Below are 20,903 nucleotides of genomic sequence, written 5' to 3' on the forward strand. Positions count from 1 at the left end.
GCATTTTCTTTAGTTTCTGTTCCTGTCACAGACCTCCAATTGCGTTTTTTTTTAAAAAATAAATTTATGTATTTGTTTATTTATTGAATCACCATGAGAACAGTAACAAAACTTTCAGTTTTAAGTTTCAGTCATACAATGATCAAACACCCATCCCTTCACCAATGCACATTTTCCACCACCAAAAACCCCAGTATACCCCCAATCCCACCCCTACCCCTACCTGTGTGGCAGATAATTTCAACATCACTCTCTCTCTACTTTGATTACATTCAATATTTTGACACCAGTCCCACCATTATTATGCTGAAAAGGCAACATTAGACAACTTGTTATGTTTGATGATTATGAATAGCTATGATTCATGCGGCCACTATTGTGGCTGTATAATCTTGGAGTTTTGAAATTTTAATAATTAAGTCTAGAGAGATTTTGGGCAAAAGCCACTGAGATTTGTTTGTGTGTCCCTGGGATCATGACCGTTAAGGAGCTTAATAACTAGCCAAAGGGGTCGCATCTTGGGGTCTCCTTGGGGCGGGGGAGGAGAAGGACCGGCTCCACTCTTATCCTGTGGGACTCCGTGTGTCTCGTCATTTCTGGCCTGAACCTGGAATGTCCAATGGGCTCTGGAAGATGGTGCCACCAAGGTGCCAGGGGGAATAAGCGGAGGGACAACACCTATTCCCACCTAGGTCGCCTGGGGTCAGTGGACTAGTGCAAAGTCTGGATGCATTTCTGCCAAAAGCTGCTGGGTTCCAAGATTCATTTGTGTGTTTCTGGGATCATGAGATCACATATTAACATGTAGCTGGGGGTGCTGTTCATGGGCAGCATATCCCCTCCAAATGTTGATGCTTCCACCAGGTAACCTCAGTCCTTTGCTACATTCTTGGTTCTCTGGTCCAGCAATGGTGTTCATTCTGGTTTTTCTACTCCAACTTAAATTCAACTGAGAATAACATCCCATCACTTTTGTAACCAATCAATGCATTATAAACTCCTTATTTAAATAACCAAAAATACAAAATAATTAGTATCCTTTATTAATATTTTGTTAAAATTAAGTGATCAAAGTTTTTTATAGTTGAGTATCAGTGTTCCAGTACCCATCAAAAATAGTTCAATCCTTGCTCAGTTATGCCTAGATTTCTTCCCACCCACCTTATGTCTGACATCTGGCATCTTGATAGGCACTTTTAAGCTTAGTTGTTGTAATTTGGTTTCCATACTTTCAGTGTTGTTGAGTGTGTAGTTTGGATGTATCGCTATGCCACTCCTCTCCACCATCGATGTAACCAGGGCCCTTGAGCCCTGTCTCTTGTTACTTTCCATCCACTTATTATTACACTTGATTCAGTATTATTTCTATTAACTGCTAGTGAATTTTTTTATTCTAATGTCCTGTTGATACAAACTACTTTATTTTTTAAAAGTGAGCAAACATTTTGTGTTTAATTGGTCTGAGTGTCTATGTTGTTACAGTATAAAACTAGCTAACCAAATCCAAAATTGTGTTAAAAGAATCACATACGATGATCAAGTGGGAATTATCACAGGGATGCAAGGATGGTTCAATATACATAAATCATTCAACATACTTCATTATATAAACAAAAGTAAGTATGAAATAATATGAGTATTAATTGACTCTGCAAGCTTTTCAAAAGCAAACTAAGCATCCATATGTGATAAACCTTCCACAAAAATATAGCCACAGAAGGAATATACCTCAAGATAATAAAGACTATTTGCAATAATTCCATAGCTAGCATCATAATGAACAAAAAAATCTGAAAGGGTTTTCTTTCATATCAGGTGCAAGGCAAAGTGATCCACTTTCTGTTGGTTTGACGTAGCTTTTGAATTCCTTGCTACAGCTATTAGGCAAGAAGTAGAAATAAAACAGATATAGGGTGGAGAAGAAAGTTACTCTCACTATTTGTAAACTACCTGATAATATGTACAGAATACCACAATGATTCTAATTTAAAAAGCTTAGAAACAATAAAAAATACAAAAAATTGAAGATTACAAAATCTAATTAGTAAAGAAAAATTAGTTGCATTTCCCTTATACATATAAAAAAGTGGATGAGACAAATAAGGAAAGAGAACCCATTAAAATAGTTCAAAATGTCCAACAAACTATGAATCAGTTTAATAAAGGCAAAAAAACCCCATATATTGAAAATTGCCACACCTGGCAGTGCTCAGGGCTTACTCCTAGCTCTGTGCTCAAAGAATTACTTCTGGTGGGGATCAGAGGGATCATATGGGGGCTGGGGATCAAATCCTTATCGGCCATGTGCAAGCCAATCACTCTGCTGCTGCTGTACTATCTTCCCTGGACCCAGAAAGTTATTTTTAAGGTGAAACAAATGCATACAGTGAAACTGTAAGTCACTGCAGCCCCAAACGTGTTTGATCTGAGATACTGCTCGTGGAGTGGGAAGTACCACATGGAGCTTGGAAATGCTTACTCTCTCCTGTCTTTCATCTCTCTTTCCTCTCCTTTTGGAACCCAAGATCACAAGCTTATGATCTTTCTGTTCATTTGCAAGTGCTTCTCCCAAGCACTTCCAGGGCCCAGCCTGGAAGACAGGCAGAGAGTGAGTATAGGAGGGAGCTTAGTGCTAGTGGCCACAACAACTCTCCAATTCTCTTCTGTTCTTTGATGCTTTTGCACAAGTAAAGTGTGGCCCAGGATAACCAGTCTCCATTGCCAGCGGCAGGTCTCCCTCTGCTGACCAGTCAGCATGGACACTTTCATCTTTCACACACAGAGTTCACACACCCAGTCCAACAACGTTGACATTGCAGAGCTGGCGAGCACAGAGCATCCTGCTCCATCGTCAAGACCTGCACTTGAGACTGCCAGGTGTGCCCCCCAAACAAAACATAACAAAAATAAAAATGTGTTTCTTTAGTAGTGTTTTCTAGGTGTTCCTTAAATGTACTTGATTCATTTATTACATGTTTTAAATACTCTCCCTACCCCCCCACCCCGTTTTTGCTGTGTGTTGTTTTCCAACACCAAGTTTTCACCTTGAGAGATTCATTTTTTTCTTGACGATGGGAAATGGCTGACTGGAGTGTCCAGGCACTTAATGATAAACCGCACGAGGTGTGGGTCGCCTTGTACCACAAAGGGGGTGGCTGTCATCAGCGTCGAGTGGACCCTGACTTCTTTGCAGTCAGTCAGGCCCATCTTTCACAAGCAGAGGTGGAGTGAGATAAAACTTCTTGTGTATTTGGAGTCTCCCTCGGAGTGCAAGATTAGCCTTTGCAGGCAGACTGCTATCTCTGGAAGAGCCCCATCCCCTGCCCTCTGGAGCAGTTGCTAGTGACCTGTCTTTTCCAGGTTTTAGGATGGGGGTGAGGCCAGGGAGGCACTTTGTCTTGGACATAGACATTAAAGGGGTGTTAGAAAATGTAAAAACAGGAACATCTTTTTGTTTGTTTTTGGGTCCTACCTGGTGGCTCTGCGCCAAGCTATGGGGCGGGTGAGAGCCATCCCCACCCCAAGGGACCCAGTCTCGGCAGCCAACCTCCACTACCCAACCACTGCCATGTTCCAGGATGCTTTCTGGACTGTGTGGCTACGAATACATTATAAGACATTTCCTACCCATTTTCCACAATTACTGCACCTTATCTGATGGGGTTCAGACAGTAGGCAACATATCATAGAGAAAAATATATAAATATGTGCCTCTCGGAGAGCCCTGCAAGCTACCAAGAGTATCCCGCTAGCACGGGCAGAGCCTGGCAAGCTCCCCGTGGCGCATTCGATATGCTAAATACAGTAACAACAACAGGTCTCATTCCCCTGACCCTGAAAGAGCCTCCAATAGTTGGGAAAAGGCGAGTAAGAAGAGGCTGCTAAAATCTCAGGGCTGGGAGGAATAGAGATGTTACTGGTGCCGACTCGAGTAAATCGATGATCAACAGGATGACAGTTGAAGTGACAGTGACATTGGAAGTTGCAAGGCACAATTGAAAGCTATATTAGAGGACACCAGGAAGTGGAAAAATATTTAAAGTGCATGGATTGGAAGATTTGATAAAGTCAAAATGACCAACCGATGCCAAAAGTTTAGATTCACTGTAATTCTCATCAAAATTCTAATGACATTCTTCAAGGACTTATTAGACAATAAGAGATAATATCATGCTAGTGAGAATAACACATATCAAAAAGAATTCAAACAACCTGTGTTGGCAAGGATGTGGTAAAAAAATCTCTCACACACTGCTGGTGGGGATATTGGCTATTTTAGCTTTTTGGAAAACAGTATGGAGATTCTTCAAAAACAGTCTAAAAAGAACTCCCAAGGATTCTGATTATACTTCTTGGTATCTACCCCTAAGAACAAAACATTTATTCAAGAAGATATCTGATATGCATAACTGTGTTTGTTGCAGTCACTATTTCAATAGCCAGGCTATGGAAACAACCCAGGCGTCCAATAATGGATGCTTGGATAATGAAGCTGTGGTATATAAACTAAACAGCCACAAAGAAGAATGAAATCATGCAATTTGATTCAACTTGGATGGAACTGGAGATCATCTCCTGTTGAGTGAAGTCAGAAGGATAAGAACAAATACATGTTATTATTAATTTATGATCTATAGAATGCCATGTCAAGGGAATAGAAGGATAAAAGGTAGTAAAGAAGGGAAAACCCTTGGCCCTAGATTACCAAAACTAAGACACTAGGGAAGGAGAGATAAGGGTGGTGGTGATGCAGGATGAGTCAGTCTGGAGGAAAAATAGGGACAAAAGGAATGTTGAACGTTTCTGCAGTGTAGAATAGTGCATGTATGTCTCTGAGCCACTACAACCAACACTACAGTTAAATTTAAGAATGTACCTGTCAAGGAGATAGGGTGAGGGGGTTGGAAGGAAACTGGGATCATTGGTGGAGGAATGGGGACACTGGTGATGGGACTGATGTTGGAACACCTTATGCCTGACACATTCTTGTCTGCAACCTCTAAAGTCACAGTGCCTAAATAAAAACAACATAAGCATAAAACACACTGGAAAAGAGAAAGAAAAATAGACAAGGAAAACATGTCAATAAATTTGATGATCAATTGTACTGAGATTCTTCAAATAAATTTGATGCATACATTAATAAACCATAGTTTAGGCATTTAAATGGTAAAAACTTATAAAAATTTTAAAATATTCATGCTCATAAAAGGGTTTTATTTTTTTGCATCAGCAATCAAACCTAAGACCTCACAGATGAAAGTAAAGTGCTCTACTAATGAACCTCTTCTTCAGTTCTATGCTTAATAATGAACATACCTAATTACAAAAAAAAATTTATCTCATTTATCTGATTATGAAGATAATTGAATTCTTTACTTTTGGAAAGCGGTATTGAGCTTACTCAGTTCTTTGGATTTACTCCTGGCTCTGTGCTCAGGTGTAACTCCTTGCAGTGCTCGGGGGACCTTATGCAGTGCTGGAGATCTAACCATTTCAAGATAAGCACTTTAATCCCCATACCATCTCTCTGGCCCTGATTCCTTATAGTCCACATAATTTCTAATAGCAAAGACATTGCTTCCCTATCTTTCTTTCCTTCATATCTTAGAAAGAATATTCTAATATATACACTGGACAGTGTAATGAGGTGAGGGAATTTATGTCAGATATCTTCTGTAGAGACAGAACGAAGTTCACTTTCAGAACTGCATTCTTTTAAGCTTCACCCCTGAGAAAACCTTGCTCTGGACACTCTCAAACTCCACGTTAATGAGCAACTTGGAGATCCAGGTCCCCAAGTATTTTTCTCTAATGTAATTTTATCCTGGGACTATTGGTTAAGAAATATTTACTTTTACCCAGTTTGTAAGCATTGGCTAGAGATATTCACTTCAGGAAGACATTCTAACTTGTTAAAGTCATGCCAGCAGCCTTCTTTTCTGCAAGTTTGTGAAAATAAAAGACCTAGAGGAGTAAGTAAGCTTTCAGTTTTCACATCTCTCTTTCTCTCTCTGGTTTTGTCCCCACTTGCATTTCCAACTCAACTACTTGAACAACTTACTTAGCCTCACCTATAGATTCCTGTCCAGGAGTACATTCTGAGGTCTGACCTTGATGCATATTTACCAAATTTAACCATTTTTTCATATCTAAAGAATAATCAGAGAAGTGTCTGGGGGGGGAAAAGCAGTTGAATATCTGTCAAAGAAAAACCATCTTTTATCTAACCCATGTCTCCCCTTTTAAAATAGTTCAATATAGCTTTTGTTCATATTTCATGGTTTAGAAAGATAAATTTTACAGTCTTGTTTTAGGGTTGAATATATAGCATATATATAAAAAACACACACAAACACTAATTTTTTAGAGCACGATATACTCTGTTTTGACAGGCACAAACACTGATTTTTGATTCTTCAATTTCTCAGATCTTCACTTCCTTTTAATCCACATACACACAAGTATCAACCCATATATCTTAGACTAGAACTGTAAAAGGGCAAATGCCTCACTTTTCATCTCCAATTTCTAGATGGGAGAAAATATTGCTAGTCTTCAACTTAGGTAAAAAAGCTAGTCAGATATAAGTAAGTGGAGAAGTGGAGAAGTGGAGAAGGACTTCTTGTAAGAGTTCCTTATAACTGCTTAAAAGATTTTAGAATACTGTATTGGAAAATATGAGAATTAATAAATTTTATTTTATTAGTGATTCTGATACAAATAGTTGAGTTCTAAGCATCTCTCCCGATGTTATGTTTTTTACAAAAATATGAAAATTTGTTTCTATGATCTTTCCTAAATCTAAAATTGCATAAAATTTAGGGATCTTGAAATTTGATGGCAATTTAGAGAATTAGTAATTCTTAAATGTATCTAGTTGGAGAAATGTAAAGTCATATTTTGAAAGATATTACTTCTAAGCAATTTCAATTTCCCCCCACTTTATTTATACACTGTGACTTACAAAGTAGTTCATAACTTGTTGCAGGATTCAATATTCCAAACTCAATCTCTGCACCATTGTCTCCATTTTTCCAACCACCCAGCAAGCCTGCCTCTGTAGCAGGTCAACACTAATTTTTCTAAATATTCCTTTAGACAAATTCAACTTTAAGCTGGATTCTAATTTTCAAAAGTGTGAAAATTATGTTATGTTCTAGAAATAATGGGACTAGTGTGCTATCATTTGATGCGATTTTTTTTGTATTCTCTTTCTCTATTTCTTGCTCTCTCTTTTGTTTTAGGGTCATCCTGGTGGTGCTCAGGGCTTACCCATAGCTCTGAGTTCAGGTCCTGCTCCTGGAGGAGTTTGGTGGACCAGATGTGGTGCTGGGATAGATTTTGGTCGACTCTGTGCAAGGCAAGCTCCCTACGCTCTCTCTCCAGTCCCATAAAATTATTGTTTTTTTAAACAATTGAAATATTAATTTTAATGATGAAAGCTAAGATACGTAGATTTGCCAAAATTAGCATTTCCTGTTAACTAGCTTTAAGGATGTGGTATATAGGAATTTCTATAGTATGATTTTTGCTATCCCGAGTTGAATTTACTACTAGTTACACAAATGTATTTTACAATTTTAAAAAATAAAAAAAACTTTATTAAAGCACTGTAATTTTTGAAGTAATCGAGTTTTGAACACACAGAATTCCAGCACAGACACCACCACGACTGCTTCCAGGATTGGTCCCAAATCTCACAGTGACTGACACATTGTAAAATTTGAGGTTTGGATCTTCTGTTTCCAGTGTTGTTGGTTTTGAGGTTTGGATATACAGCTATAAAAATTTAAATACATAGCTTTAGAATGAAAAAATGTAGGGAATCCTTATATATTTTTGGGGGGGATGTAAAATGGTACAGCAATTCTGGAAAATAGTATGACTTAAAATTAATTTATAAATATACAAGTATTGAAATCAGTATCTCAAAACTCTACTACATAGACCAAGTTCATTGAAATTATGCACAGTAGATAAGAATGAGAACATCTGGAAAGGGGTGTGAGGGGGCTAAAGAAAAGAAATGAGAATTACCTAAATGTCCTTCAAGGGATTAATTAAGGTAATCTGTTTTATATACATATATCAATTACTTTAGTAATCAAAAGGAATTCCAACATTAGGTACAACCTGTACAAATCAGAGGGACATCATTATGCTACATGAGATGAAACAGCCAGAGAAAGACAAATACTATATGGTATCACATATATGAGGAAACTAAAATAAGAAAAAGCTAATGCCATAAGAACAGAGAGTACAATAGAATGGTGGTATCCAATGTCTGGAGGAAAAGGAGGTGAAGATGCTATTAGTAAAAACACAGCTTCTTCCTTGGAACAAGAATAAATTCTGAGGAGTTAATGTTCAGCAGGCTGGCCATAGTTAATAAACTGGTATTGTGCACTTGGAATGTACTTAAATCAAAATCTTAAACATATGCAACACACACCCAGACACAAAAGTGAACGATATTGAACATATGAGATGCTCGATGTTAATTTTCCTGTTTGTGATCATTCTTCAATAAGAGTGACTATCGAGTCATCCTGGTGGATACTTTCAATGTAATAATTACATTTGTGAATTATTCCCCAACATATTAATTAAATAAAATTTAGGACAGTAAATAAAAATCTAGAATTATATTTACCTAATTTATCTTTTTGAATTATAAACACAACTGAATGAAATGACAACTTTAGCTTTTGATATTCCTAAAAGTAAATAATTGAATAAGATATGCCCTTAGGAGGGCACAGATGGGGGCCGGAGCGGTAGTACAACCTGCAGGGTGTTTGCTTGCAGGCAGCCAACAAGGCTTTGATTCCTGGCATCTGAGATGGTACCCTGAGCTCTGCTGGGATCCTTAGTGCAGAACCAGGACAATCCTTCAGCACCACTGGAGGTGATGCAAAAAGAAAAAAAAAGAAAGAAAAAAAGTGGCACATATTAGGATATTTAAAAGGATACGGGAATTGACGTGAAAGCATATCTTATACTTAACAAGTTTTATTACCCAGAACAATGTAGACAGGTGACAGAATGCCAGTGCTGCTTCTATGCATGTTCATGGGTGAGTTTTTGCATCTTCTCCCCTAACTTCTGCACTGAAAAATGAACCCAGGACCCCACAATCTTTCAAACCCATACTTTCTGCTAAGGCAACTTTGTGGATCTTTGAACAAATTTTTGGGATTTTGTTCACACATGGTGGTGTTCAGGCTTGATTCTGGCTCTGTGTTCAGAGATCACTCTTGGGAGACCATCTGGGGTGTTGTGCCAGCAAACAACTGGGGTCAGATGCATGCAAGGTAAGTACCTAAATCCTTGTACATCTCTCTGGACCAAAAACTATTATTATTATTTAATTTTTTTATTTTATAAAGCGGTTCACAATATTTAATTACATTTTATATTCAAACGCCAATCCATCACCATTATACCTTCTACCACCATGCTTTGGATGTTTCTATCCAGAACCCCAATCCCTGCCACAAAGTGGAAACGAAATAATGTACTTTGTATTGTTTGTTATGAAAACCCACTGAAAATGCTCCAAAAAGTTTCCTTAGAGGGAAGAGTGTGGAGATTGTTGTGTTTCACCCAGGGGCCATTAAGTCCTTCTATAAGAGGTCGCTAACCTGTGTTAAGGATTGAGCTTTGTGTGTGTCTATATATATATATATATGTGTGTGTGTGTGTGTGTGTCTCTCTCTCTCTCTCTATATATATATATATATTCTTTGCCTTCAGTTTTTTCCGCAACTTCATTATTATGCATCTATATTAAATTTCTTTGGTTTTATTCTGTCTGTGATTCACTCAACTTTTATATTTATATTTATACCTTTTATATATATATAGACATATATAGATAGACACACACACATATATATGTATATATCTGTAAAAAATATCCCTCTAAGATTGATTGCCTCCTACTTTGAACCCCATCAAATGTGGTGTGGCACTCTTGGAGTATGGGTGGTGTCTGGTGTGAAGTGTCCAGGAATAGGTTTAATTGTGGGTGAGGCTGGGCCCAAGTCTGTGAAGAGCATCTGTGAGCTGAGCAGTGGCTGAGTTCTGGAGGTTTTCGGCTGCCAGGACTTGGTCCCTTGGGACAGGGAGGGGTCTCACCCACCCTGTTCCAGGATGCCTCGAGTGAAACAGCCTTGCACGAGGTCCGGCGGCATGGTTATGGCGAGTGTTGTGTTATCCTTTCTTCTGGGAGAGAAGAAATCGTGAATCTGTATGGTGGCCCATGATGAGATTACCTGGCGCCAGTCAGAAGAGGCTTATGGGCATCACTGCTAGGTTGTTGGAGATAGGGGGATACCCAAACATTACTTTAAAATCTTTATTTTTTTTCACCTGAGTTTCTTTTTAATCAAAGCATTTGTGCATTAGTCTATGTATCTTCCTTTACGTGCTATTCTACTAGCAAAATTGCATAACTCAAACCAGGAAATTTAATGATAATTATCAAGAAATAGCAAATGGATCTAATGTGTACCATGTAGCACTGTCCTCCTGTTGTTCATTGATTTGTTCAAGCGGGCACGAGTCTCGTCTCCATTCTGAGACTTGTTGTTAATGTTTTCGGCGTAACGAATATGAATTGGGTAGCAAGGCAGGCTCTTCCATGTGGGCAGGGTACTCTAGGTAATTGTGGGGCTCTCCAAGAGGGACAGAGGAATCGAACCCAGGTTGGCCACATGCAAGGCAAATGTCCTACTCTCTGTGCTATTGTTCCAGCCGTTTAATGTGTATTAAAACAAAATTAATAATAAAAAGAATACTTTTTTTTTGGATAAAATTCTCTGTGTTCATTTTCTCTCTTTTTTTTTTTTATCCCAACAGACCAATGGAACAAAGCAATGAAACAGATGATGGATATTTTGTCTTGCTCGGATTCTCAGACCAGCCCCGATTGGAGTTTATTCTCTTTGTGGTGGTTTTGGTCTCCTACCTTCTGACGATTGTTGGGAACTCAGCCATCATCCTGGTGTCCCGCCTGGACGCCAAACTCCACACACCCATGTATTTCTTCCTCACCAACCTCTCCTTACTTGACCTGGGCTTCACCACCAGTGCTGTCCCTCAGTTACTGTGGAATTTGAAGGGACCAGCCAAGACCATCACCTGGACTGGCTGCGCCATACAACTCTATGTGTTCCTGTCCCTGGGTTCCACAGAATGCATTATCCTGACTATCATGGCATTTGATCGCTATGTCGCTGTGTGCAAACCTCTCAATTACACCACCATCATGCACCCCTCCTTCTGCAAGGCCCTAGCAGGAATGGCATGGGTGAGTGGAATAGGAAATAGTCTTATCCAAGGCACCATCACCCTTCGGCTTCCTCGATGTGGGCGTCACCATCTGGATCACTACTTATGTGAGGTGCCTGCCATAGTCAAGTTGGCATGTGTTGACACACATGCAAATGAGGTTCAGCTTTTTGTGGCCACACTAGTTCTCATCCTTATTCCTATGTCATTGATACTGCTCTCCTATGGACTCATTGTGCAAGCAGTGACAAAACTTAAGTCAGCTCAGGCTTGGCGTAAGGCACTAGGCACCTGTGGTTCTCACCTAATAGTGGTGTCCTTCTTCTTCGGGACAAGCTCAGTCATATACATCAAACCACAAAAATACTATGGCTATGTCGATGGAAAGTTCCTTACACTATTTTATGGAGTTTTAACTCCCACCCTCAATCCCCTCATATATACTCTCAGGAATAAGGATGTGAAGGGAGCTATGAGGAGATTGTTGAGAATAGACAAGAACTGACTTTCTTAGCTAGAAAGTGACTTAAGATCTATCATCAGACAATTGCTCTTGCATATAGAATATACCCGCTAATTATTTTTCTGTACGTACAAAGAGTATAAATAACAGGATTTTGAAAAAAACACTTATATTCACCTCGAAGGATCATTGAACTTCGTTTGTATGAATGTATATGTTGTGTGCATGTCACTTAATCACTTAAGTGTGTGCATGTGCAAAAGATAAAAATTGAGAGTAAAAAAATAAGTTTTAAAATCATTCTCAAGTTAAAACTCATTTACAAGTATATATTTTAAGGGCTGGAGTGATAGCACAGTGGGTAGGGCATTCGCCTTACAAGCGGCCAACATGGCCAACCCGAGTTCGATTCCTCCGCCCCTCTCGGAGAGCCCGGCAAGCTACCGAGAGTATTCGATATGCCAGACACAGTAACAACAAAGTCTCCAATGGAGACGTTACTGGGCCCGCTCGAGCAAATCGACGATCAACGGGAGGGCCTTTACCTTTACCTTATATTTTATTGGATAACTCTAGGTTGTATAAATTGATGGAATAGGAATAAAGGGTAAATAATAAAATTATTATTATATTGAATTAAAGCAAATAGTATCTAATGTAATCAGTTATAGTTTGTATTAAGAAGCACAGGTTATATCTTTCATTACTATGGAAATTCTATTTTAATATCAAAAAGAGAAAAGATATGTTGTACATATGAGCTGTGAATTTTTTTATTTTCTGGTAGTTGTAGTGTTAAGGAATAGAGGCCCAAGTTTTATTAACGATTGTCCTCTAAAAAGTAGAGACGTTTTTCTAATAACTTTCCTATGTTCAACTTCATTTTTTTTGTCACATGATAAACAGAACACTTGGCTAATATTGGACAAATTGAATTATTCAATTATTCAAAAATTTTTAATAAAAACCTTTACATAAAATTTCTGTTTCAAGAACTTGCTGGCAATAACTGAGGGCTCAGTGTATAAAAGAATGAATATACAGTTTGCAAGATTTTGTGACTGAACGGGAAAGAGCAGAACACTAAGTGGAAATAAAAGATTAAAATATGTATTCTTCAAACATTTGTAAATTGGAGTTCATTTATGAGAATGAAGAGTCACAGATAGCTAGGTAAAGGTAAGGTAAAGGCCCTCCCGTTGATCGTCGATTTGCTCGAGCGGGCCCAGTAACGTCTCCATTGGAGACTTTGTTGTTACTGTGTCTGGCATATCGAATACTCTCGGTAGCTTGCTGGGCTCTCCGAGAGGGGCGGAGGAATCAAACTCGGGTCGGCCATGTTGGCCGCTTGTAAGGCAAAAGCCCTACCGCTGTGCTATAGCTCCAGCCAGAGTTAAATAAAATATGACAGAATAGGCAAAACTAAGAGTGAAAAATTTAGATAATAGAGGCAAGAAAAGAAGGAAAATAGAATATCTTTGGAAGATTCTTGGAGAAATACAACAAAAATGTTTTTGCTGAGAGAACAGAGAGTCAAAGTAATCTTTGTAACTCCCAAGCCTAATTTTCTTCTTTTAGTGCAGGGTATGAGTGTACATCAGTTTCCCATGATAGATCTAAAGTTCATTATTGCTTTCTTCCTCCTTCTCAATATTCCAGAAAATCCACCTTCTTTCCTTTTCTCACTTCCTCTATTTCTTATCTCCATCTTATTTTGTAGCACGGTAGCACTGTCCTCCCATTGTTCATTGATTTTGCTCAAGGGGGCACCAGTAACAGCTCATTTGTGAAAGTTTTTGTTACTGTTTTTTCGCATAACAAATAGGCCACATTGAGTTTGCCAGGCTCTGTGTGTGGGCAGGATACTCTCTCCTGCCTTGCCAGACTCTCTGTGAGAGGGATGGAGGAATCAAACCTGGGTCAGCGTGTGCTATTGCTTCAGCTAAGTCTCATCTTACATGTGAATATTTGATGGAAATTTAATGGAGAAGAGGAGGCCACACCCACTCTGCGGAGGCCACGAACCCTGCTGCACTGTATTTGGGGCCTTCAGGCAGGGACTTCACCAACCTGTCCCAGGGAGCAAAGCCTGACACTGGAACATGGAGCACATAGGCATTTGTCAGGGGAGAGGGGGCCCGGCCTGGGAAGTGGGGGCGGGGAAGGCTCTGGACAGAGCTGATTTTGTATTCTTTCTATTAACTGCTAGTGAAAATTTTTAATTGATTGTAATTTCCTGTTGATACAAACTACTTTATTTTTTAAAAGTGATCAAAAATTTTCTGTTGATTGGTCTGAGTGTCTATGTTATTACAGTATAGAATCTTAGCTAACCAAATCCAACATTGTGTTAAAAGAATCACACACCATGATCAAGTAGGAATTATCACAGGGATGCAAGGATGGTTCAATATATATGAATCAATCCATGTACTTTATTATATAAACAAAAGGAAGTATGAAATAATATGAATGATATTAGTTGACACTGAAAGCTTTTCACAAGAAAACTAAGCATCCATATATGATAAAACTTCCACCAAAAGATAGGGATATAAAGATATGTACCTTATATCCCTATACTTTTATACCTTGAGAATATATATCTTGTGAATCACTTAATCACTTAATCACTTAACTTCCCGTTAGTTGTCGATTTGCTTGAGCGGGCGCCAGTAACGTCTCCATTTGTCCCTGTCGCGTGCTAGTGTAGCCCAATGGCATCTGTTCGCTCCGGGAACATGAAGGGCCTCAAACCGATCGTTCATGATCTTGACGAAGAAGTCTGACCATCTGGTAGGTGGGCGGCCACGCGGTCTTTTGACATCCTGTGGAATCCAGTCAGTAACAGCTCTAGTCCAGCGGTCGTCTTTAAATCTCATTACGTGACCAGCCCATCTGATTTTCAACACCTTGGCAAATGAGACAGCGTCCCTGATCCTTGATCGTCGACGGATGTCAGAACTCCGGATTTGTTCTCTAATTTGAGTGAAACGTGATATTCCAAGCATAGCTCTTTCTATTCTTCTTTGGGAGACCTGAATGGCGTTCTCATCTTGTTTGCGTAGGGCCCAGGTCTCTGAGGCATATGTTAATGCAGGAAGAACAGTGGAATCAAAGAGATGTGCCCGGAACCGGAGGTTCTTTGTCCTCTTAGCTATTTCTTCGACGTTCTTGAAGGCGTTCCAAGCCACTCTCTTCCTCCTGCGCAGCTCGGGTGCCAGGTCATTTGTCATGTTGACCTCTCGACCTAGGTACACATAGCTGTTGCATTTGGAGATGGTCGTTCCATTGAGAGCGAATGGGGCGTCAGGAACAAGGCTGTTTCTCATAAACATTGTCTTCGTAAGATTCAGCTGTAGTCCTACCTTTCCACACTCACGGTCAAAGTCGGCCAGCATTTGTGCCGCTTGGCTGATGTTTGGTGTTATTCAAACAATGTCATCAGCAAAGCGGAGGTGGTGTAGTTGCCGACCATCTATCTTCACTCCCATTCCTTCCCATTCCAGTCGTCGCATGATGTTCTCGAGGGTGGCACTGAAGAGTTTTGGTGAAATGGTATCACCCTGCCGCACCCCTCTCTTGACATAAATGATCACTTCTTTGTAGAATGGTGAGATCCTGGTAGTGAATCCGCAATACAGCTCACGGAGGATCCTGATGTATTGGGCTTGAATGCCCTGATTGGCTAGGGCTTCAATGACCGCTTCCGTCTCAACAGAATCAAAGGCCTTCTTTAAATCAATGAACGTTAAGCAGAGTGGCATCTTGAACTCCCGAGAAACCTCAATGAGCTGGTTATCGTGTGGATATGGTCGATGGTGCTGAATCCTTTGCGGAACACTGCTTGCTCGCATGGTTGTCCTTCATCTAGTGTTCTGCCAATCCTATTTAGGATGACTCGAGTGTACAACTTGTAGATGACAGACAATAGGCAGATCGGGCGATAGTTGCCAATGTCATGGATGTTTCCCTTTTTGAACAGTAGTACGGTCCTGCTGGTTTTCCATTGGGACGGAACCTTGCATTCAGACAGGTAGCGTGTGAAGAGCCGAGCCAGTGTATTGATGAGTACTGACGGCAGGTTCTTCAGGTGTTCAGGTCTGACCTTGTCTGGGCCGGGTGCTGTTTGTTTCTTTACCGACGAAATGGCATGTCGGATTTCGGAAGGGAGAACGTTGGGAATGACATATCCATCCTGTGGAATTTGGTATGTTGGCAAGTGGACATGGCTATCGAAGAAATTTGAGTAGAAGTCATGGATAATCTTCTCCATTGCCGTTCTGGAGGATGTGATGGATCCATCAGGACGTCGGAGGGCAGTCATCTTGTGAATATACCTCAAGATAGTAAAGACTATTTGCAATAATTCTATCACCATTATCATAATGAACAGCAACAAAAATCTGAAAGCCTTTCCTTTCATATCAAGTGCAAGGCAAAGTGATCCACTTTTTCTACTCTTATTTGAATATAGCTTATGAATTCCTTGCTACAACAATTAGGCAAGAAGAAGAAATAAAAATAAAAAGGACATAAGATGGAGAAGAAATTTATTTTCTCACTATTTGTAAATTCCTTGATAATATATACAGAAGACCACAATGACTCAATTAAAAACCTTAGGAACAGTAAACAAATACAACAAAGAAGAATATTACAAAATCAAATTAGTAAAGAAAAATCAGTTGCATTTCCCTTATACATATAAAGAAGTAAAGGAGAGAAATAAGGAAAAAGATTCCATAAAAATACTTTGAAATGTCAAACAAATTATGAATTAGTTTAATAAAAGCAAAAAGAACATATATTGAAAAAATATGTTTTATATATATGTATATATATAATATATCCACGATGCCTGCATGTTCTTCGCCAACTATAAGACAAAGATGACTGCCCTCCGACATCCAGATGGATTGATCATAACTTCCAGAGGGACAATAGAGAAGATTATCCATGACTTCTACTCAAATCCCCTTGATAGCCATGTCCACCTGCCCAAATACCAAATTCTGCAGGATGGATATATCATTCCCAATGTTCTCCCTTCCAAATCCCACATGCCATTTCATCAGTAAAGAAGCATAGAGCACCAGGTCCAGACAAGGTCAGACCCGAACACCTGAAGAATCTGCCATCAGTTCTCGTCAATATACTGGCTCCACTCTTCATACGCTACCTGTCTGAATGCAAGTTTCCATCTCAGTGGAAAACCAGCAGGACCATCCTGTTGTATAAGAAGGGAAACATCCATGTCATTAGCAAGTATCACCTGATCTGCCTGATATCCGTCATCTACAAGGTGTTCACTCGAGTCATCCTGAATAGGATTGGCAGAACACTAGATGAAGGACAACCATTTGAGCAAGCCAGGTTCTGAAAAATATTCAGCATGATCGACCATATCCACACGATAACCAAACTCATTGAGTTTTTGCAAGAGTTCAAGATGCCACTCTATCTAACATTCATCAATTTCCAGAAGGCCTTTGATTCCGTTGAGACTGAAGCAGTTATCGAAGCCCTAGCCAAACAGGACATTCAAATACAGTATATCAGGATCCTCCGTGAGCTGTATTACCACCAGGATGTCATCATTCTACAAGGAAATGATCAATGATGTAAAGAGAGGGGGTTCTACAGGGTGATAGCATTTCACCAAAACTCTTCAGTGCCACTCTCGAAAACGTCATATGGCAACTGGAATGGGAAGAAATGGAAGTGATTACAGATGGTCGGCAACTATACCACCTCCACTTCACTAATGACATTGTTCTAATAACACCAAACATTCACCAAGAGGGCACGAATGCTGGCCGACTTTGACCATGAGTTTGGAAAGTTCAAACTGCAGCTGAATCTCCAAGACAATGTTCATGAAAAATGAACTAGTTCCTGACATTCCATTTGCTCTCAATGGAACAAACATCTCTGAATGCAGCAGGTATGTGTACCTGGGTCGAGAACTCAACATGAGGAATCACTTGGTGCCAGAACTGTGCAGGAGGAAGAGAGCAGCATGGAACGCTGTCAAGAGCATAGAAGAAGTTGTTAAGGGGACGAAGAACCTCCGGCTCGGGGCACATCTTTTCAATTCCACCATTCTTCCTGCACTGACATACACCTCAGAGACCTGGGCCCTATGAAAACAGGATAAGAACTCTATTTGTGTATCTCAAAGAGGAATCAAAAGAGCTATGCTTGCAGTATCACGCTTCACTCAAGTGAGACAAGGAATCCAGAGTTCTGACCTCCGTCGATGATCGAAGATCAGGGACACTGCCTCCTTTGCCAAGGTGTCTAAAATCAGATGGGCCAGACATGTAATATGATTTATAGATGACCACTGAACTAGAGCTGTTACTGATTGGATTCCACGGGAGGTCAAAAGACCGTGTGACTGCCCACTAACGAGATGATCAGACTTCTTCATCAAAACCCTTTACAAATGGATTGAGGCTCTTGGTATTCCTGAAGCGAGCAGATGCCACTGGGCTGCATTTGCACACGACAGGGACGAATGGAGACATTACTGGTGTCTGCTTGAGCAAATCGATGATCACAAGTGATGCAAGTGATATTGGAAATTGCAAGCCATAATTGAAAGATATATTAGAGGACACCAAGAAGTGGAAAACTATTTCAAGTGCATGGATTGGAAGATTTGGTAAAGTCAAACTGACCATCCTATGCCAAAAGTTTAGATTCACTGTAATTCTCATCAAAATTCTAATGACATTCTTCAAGGACTTATTAGACACTAAGAGATCATATCATGCCTGTGAGAATGACACATATCAAAAAGAATGCGAACAACCTGTGTTGGCAAGGATGTGGTAAAAAAAAAAATCTCTCACACACTGCTGGTGGGAATGTTTTCTATTTCAGCCCTTATGGAAAACAATATGGAGATTCTTCAAAAACAGTCTAAAAAGAACTCCCAAGGATTCTGATTATACTTCTTGGTATCTACCCCTAAGAACAAAACATTCATTCAAGAAGATATATGATATGCATAACTGTGTTTGTTGCAGTCACTATTTCAATAGCCAGGCTATGGAAACAACCCAGGTGTCCAATAATGGATGCTTGGATAATGAAGCTGTGTTATATAAACTAAACAGCCACAAGGAAGGATGAAATCATGCAATTTGATTCAACTTGGATGGAACTGGAGAATCTCCTGTTGAGTGAAGTCAGAAGGATAAGAACAAATACATGTTATTATTAATTTATGATCTATAGAATGCCATGTCAAGGGAATAGAAGGTAGAAAAGATGGGCATACTCTTGGCCCCGTCACTGTCATCCCATTCATCATTGATTTTACTCGAGCGGGCACCAGTAGCATCTCCACTTGTCCTCGTCCTGGGATTTTAGCATTGTAAACTTTACGCCCTCTCTCCGCGGATGCGGCGGGCCAGCTGGATGTCCTTGGGCATGATGGTGACGCGCTTGGCATGGATGGCGCAGAGGTTGGTGTCCTCGAAGAGCCCCACCAGGTAGGCCTCACACGCCTCCTGCAGCGCCATGACGGCCGAGCTCTGGAAGCGCAGGTCGGTCTTGAAGTCCTGCACGATCTTGTGCACCAGCCACTGGAACTGCAACTTGCGGATGAGCAGCTCTGTGGACTTCTGGTAGCAGCAGATCTCGTGCAGCGCCACAGTGCCGGGCCGGTAGCGGTGCGGCTTCTTGATGCCGCCCGTGGCCAGCATGCTCTTGCGGGCCGCCTTGGTCGTCAGCTGCTTGCGGGTGCCTTTCCGTCTGTGGACATGCACATCATCTGTTTAGTAGGAGTCCTCTCCTTCCCAACTCAGCTGGAGACTCCTTCAAGGTTAGGGAAATGAGATCCATTTTAGCTACTGTTGTTGGCATATTTGGTATCTCATGGGTGGCTTGCCAGTCTCTGCCGTGTGGACTGGATATCCTCTGTAGCTTGCCGGGTTCTCCAGGACCCTTGGTCCTAGATTACAAAACAAAACAAACAAAAAGAAAAACCACTAGGGAAGGAGAGATAAAGGAGGTGGTGATGCCAGATGAGATAGTCTGGAGCAAATATAGGAACAAAACAAGGAGTGTTCACCAATTCTGGAGTACAAAATACTAAATGTATATATCTGAGACACTACAATCAATACTAAAGTTAAACTTAAGAATGTGCCTGTCAAGGAGAGAGGGTGAGGGAGTGGGAGGGAAACTGGGGTCATTGGTGGAGGAATGTGGACACTGGTGGTGGGACTGGTGTTAGAACACTGTATGCCTGAAGCCCTCTTGTCAGCAACTTTTAAAATCACAGTGCCTAAATAAAAACAGCATAAGCATAAAACACACTGGAAAAGAGAAAGAAAAAAGACAAGGAAAACGTCAATAAAATCAATGATCAATAATACTGAGCTTCAAATAAATTTGATGCATACGTTAATAAGCCAGAGTACAGGCACTTAAGTGGTAAAAATTCATAGAAATTTAAAAATATTTTTGCTTGTTAAAGGATTTCTTTTGCACCAGCAATCAAACTCAGGACCTCACACAGGAAAGTAAAGTGCTCTACTGATGAAACACATCTTCAGTTCTATGCTTACTAATGAACTTACCTAACTACAAAAAAAAAATTATCTCACTTATCTGATTATGTAAATAATTGAATTCTTTACTTTTGGAAAGTGATGTTGAGCTCCACCCAAATCTTTGGATTTTCTCCTGGCTCTGTGCTCAGGTATAACTCCTTATAATTCTCAGGGGACCACATGCAGTGCTAGGGATCTACCCAGTGCAAGGCAAGCACTTTAATCCCCATAACATCTCTCTGGCCCTGATTCCTTTTTGCTAACCTAATTTCTTTCTTCTTCTTTCTTTTTAATTAGTGGAACACCATGAGGTACAGCTGTAGACTTACAAATTTTTGTGCTTGAGTTACAATTGTACAATGATCAAGTACCCACCACCAATGATCGCAGTAGCCCCTCCCAAAACTTCACCATCCCCCGCCCCTCGCCTCTGTGGCAAGGCATTCTCTTTTGTTCACTCTTTCCTTTAGAGGTATTGAGTAGCCATCGTGTTCGGTCTATAGTCTACTTACAGCATGCATTTCACAACCCGAGTGAGTTCTCCAAACATCCTTTACTTGGTGTTCCCT

At 40.2% G+C, this 20,903-nt stretch overlaps 1 protein-coding gene and 1 pseudogene across 1 annotated transcript; one reads left to right on the forward strand and one right to left on the reverse strand.

Annotated features, from left to right (window-relative positions):
- Nucleotides 1-10,873: 10,873 nt before the first annotated feature.
- Nucleotides 10,874-11,806, forward strand: LOC130040474 (olfactory receptor 2G3-like). The gene has a single exon (XM_056132585.1). The coding sequence runs from the start codon at nucleotides 10,874-10,876 to the stop codon at nucleotides 11,804-11,806; it is 933 nt and encodes a 310-aa protein (XP_055988560.1).
- Nucleotides 11,807-19,158: 7,352 nt separating this feature from the next.
- On the reverse strand, nucleotides 19,159-19,541 carry LOC130040343 (uncharacterized; annotated as a pseudogene).
- Nucleotides 19,542-20,903: the final 1,362 nt, after the last annotated feature.

This window comes from Sorex fumeus, unplaced genomic scaffold (assembly GCF_029834395.1).
Source record: "Sorex fumeus unplaced genomic scaffold, SorFum_2.1 ptg000094l, whole genome shotgun sequence".
In the NCBI taxonomy this organism is placed as follows: domain Eukaryota; kingdom Metazoa; phylum Chordata; class Mammalia; order Eulipotyphla; family Soricidae; genus Sorex; species Sorex fumeus.

Excerpts from the sequence above, each read along its gene's own strand:
- LOC130040474 (XM_056132585.1), top strand. The coding sequence starts at position 10,874 with ATGGAACAAAGCAATGAAACAGATGATGGATATTTTGTCTTGCTCGGA.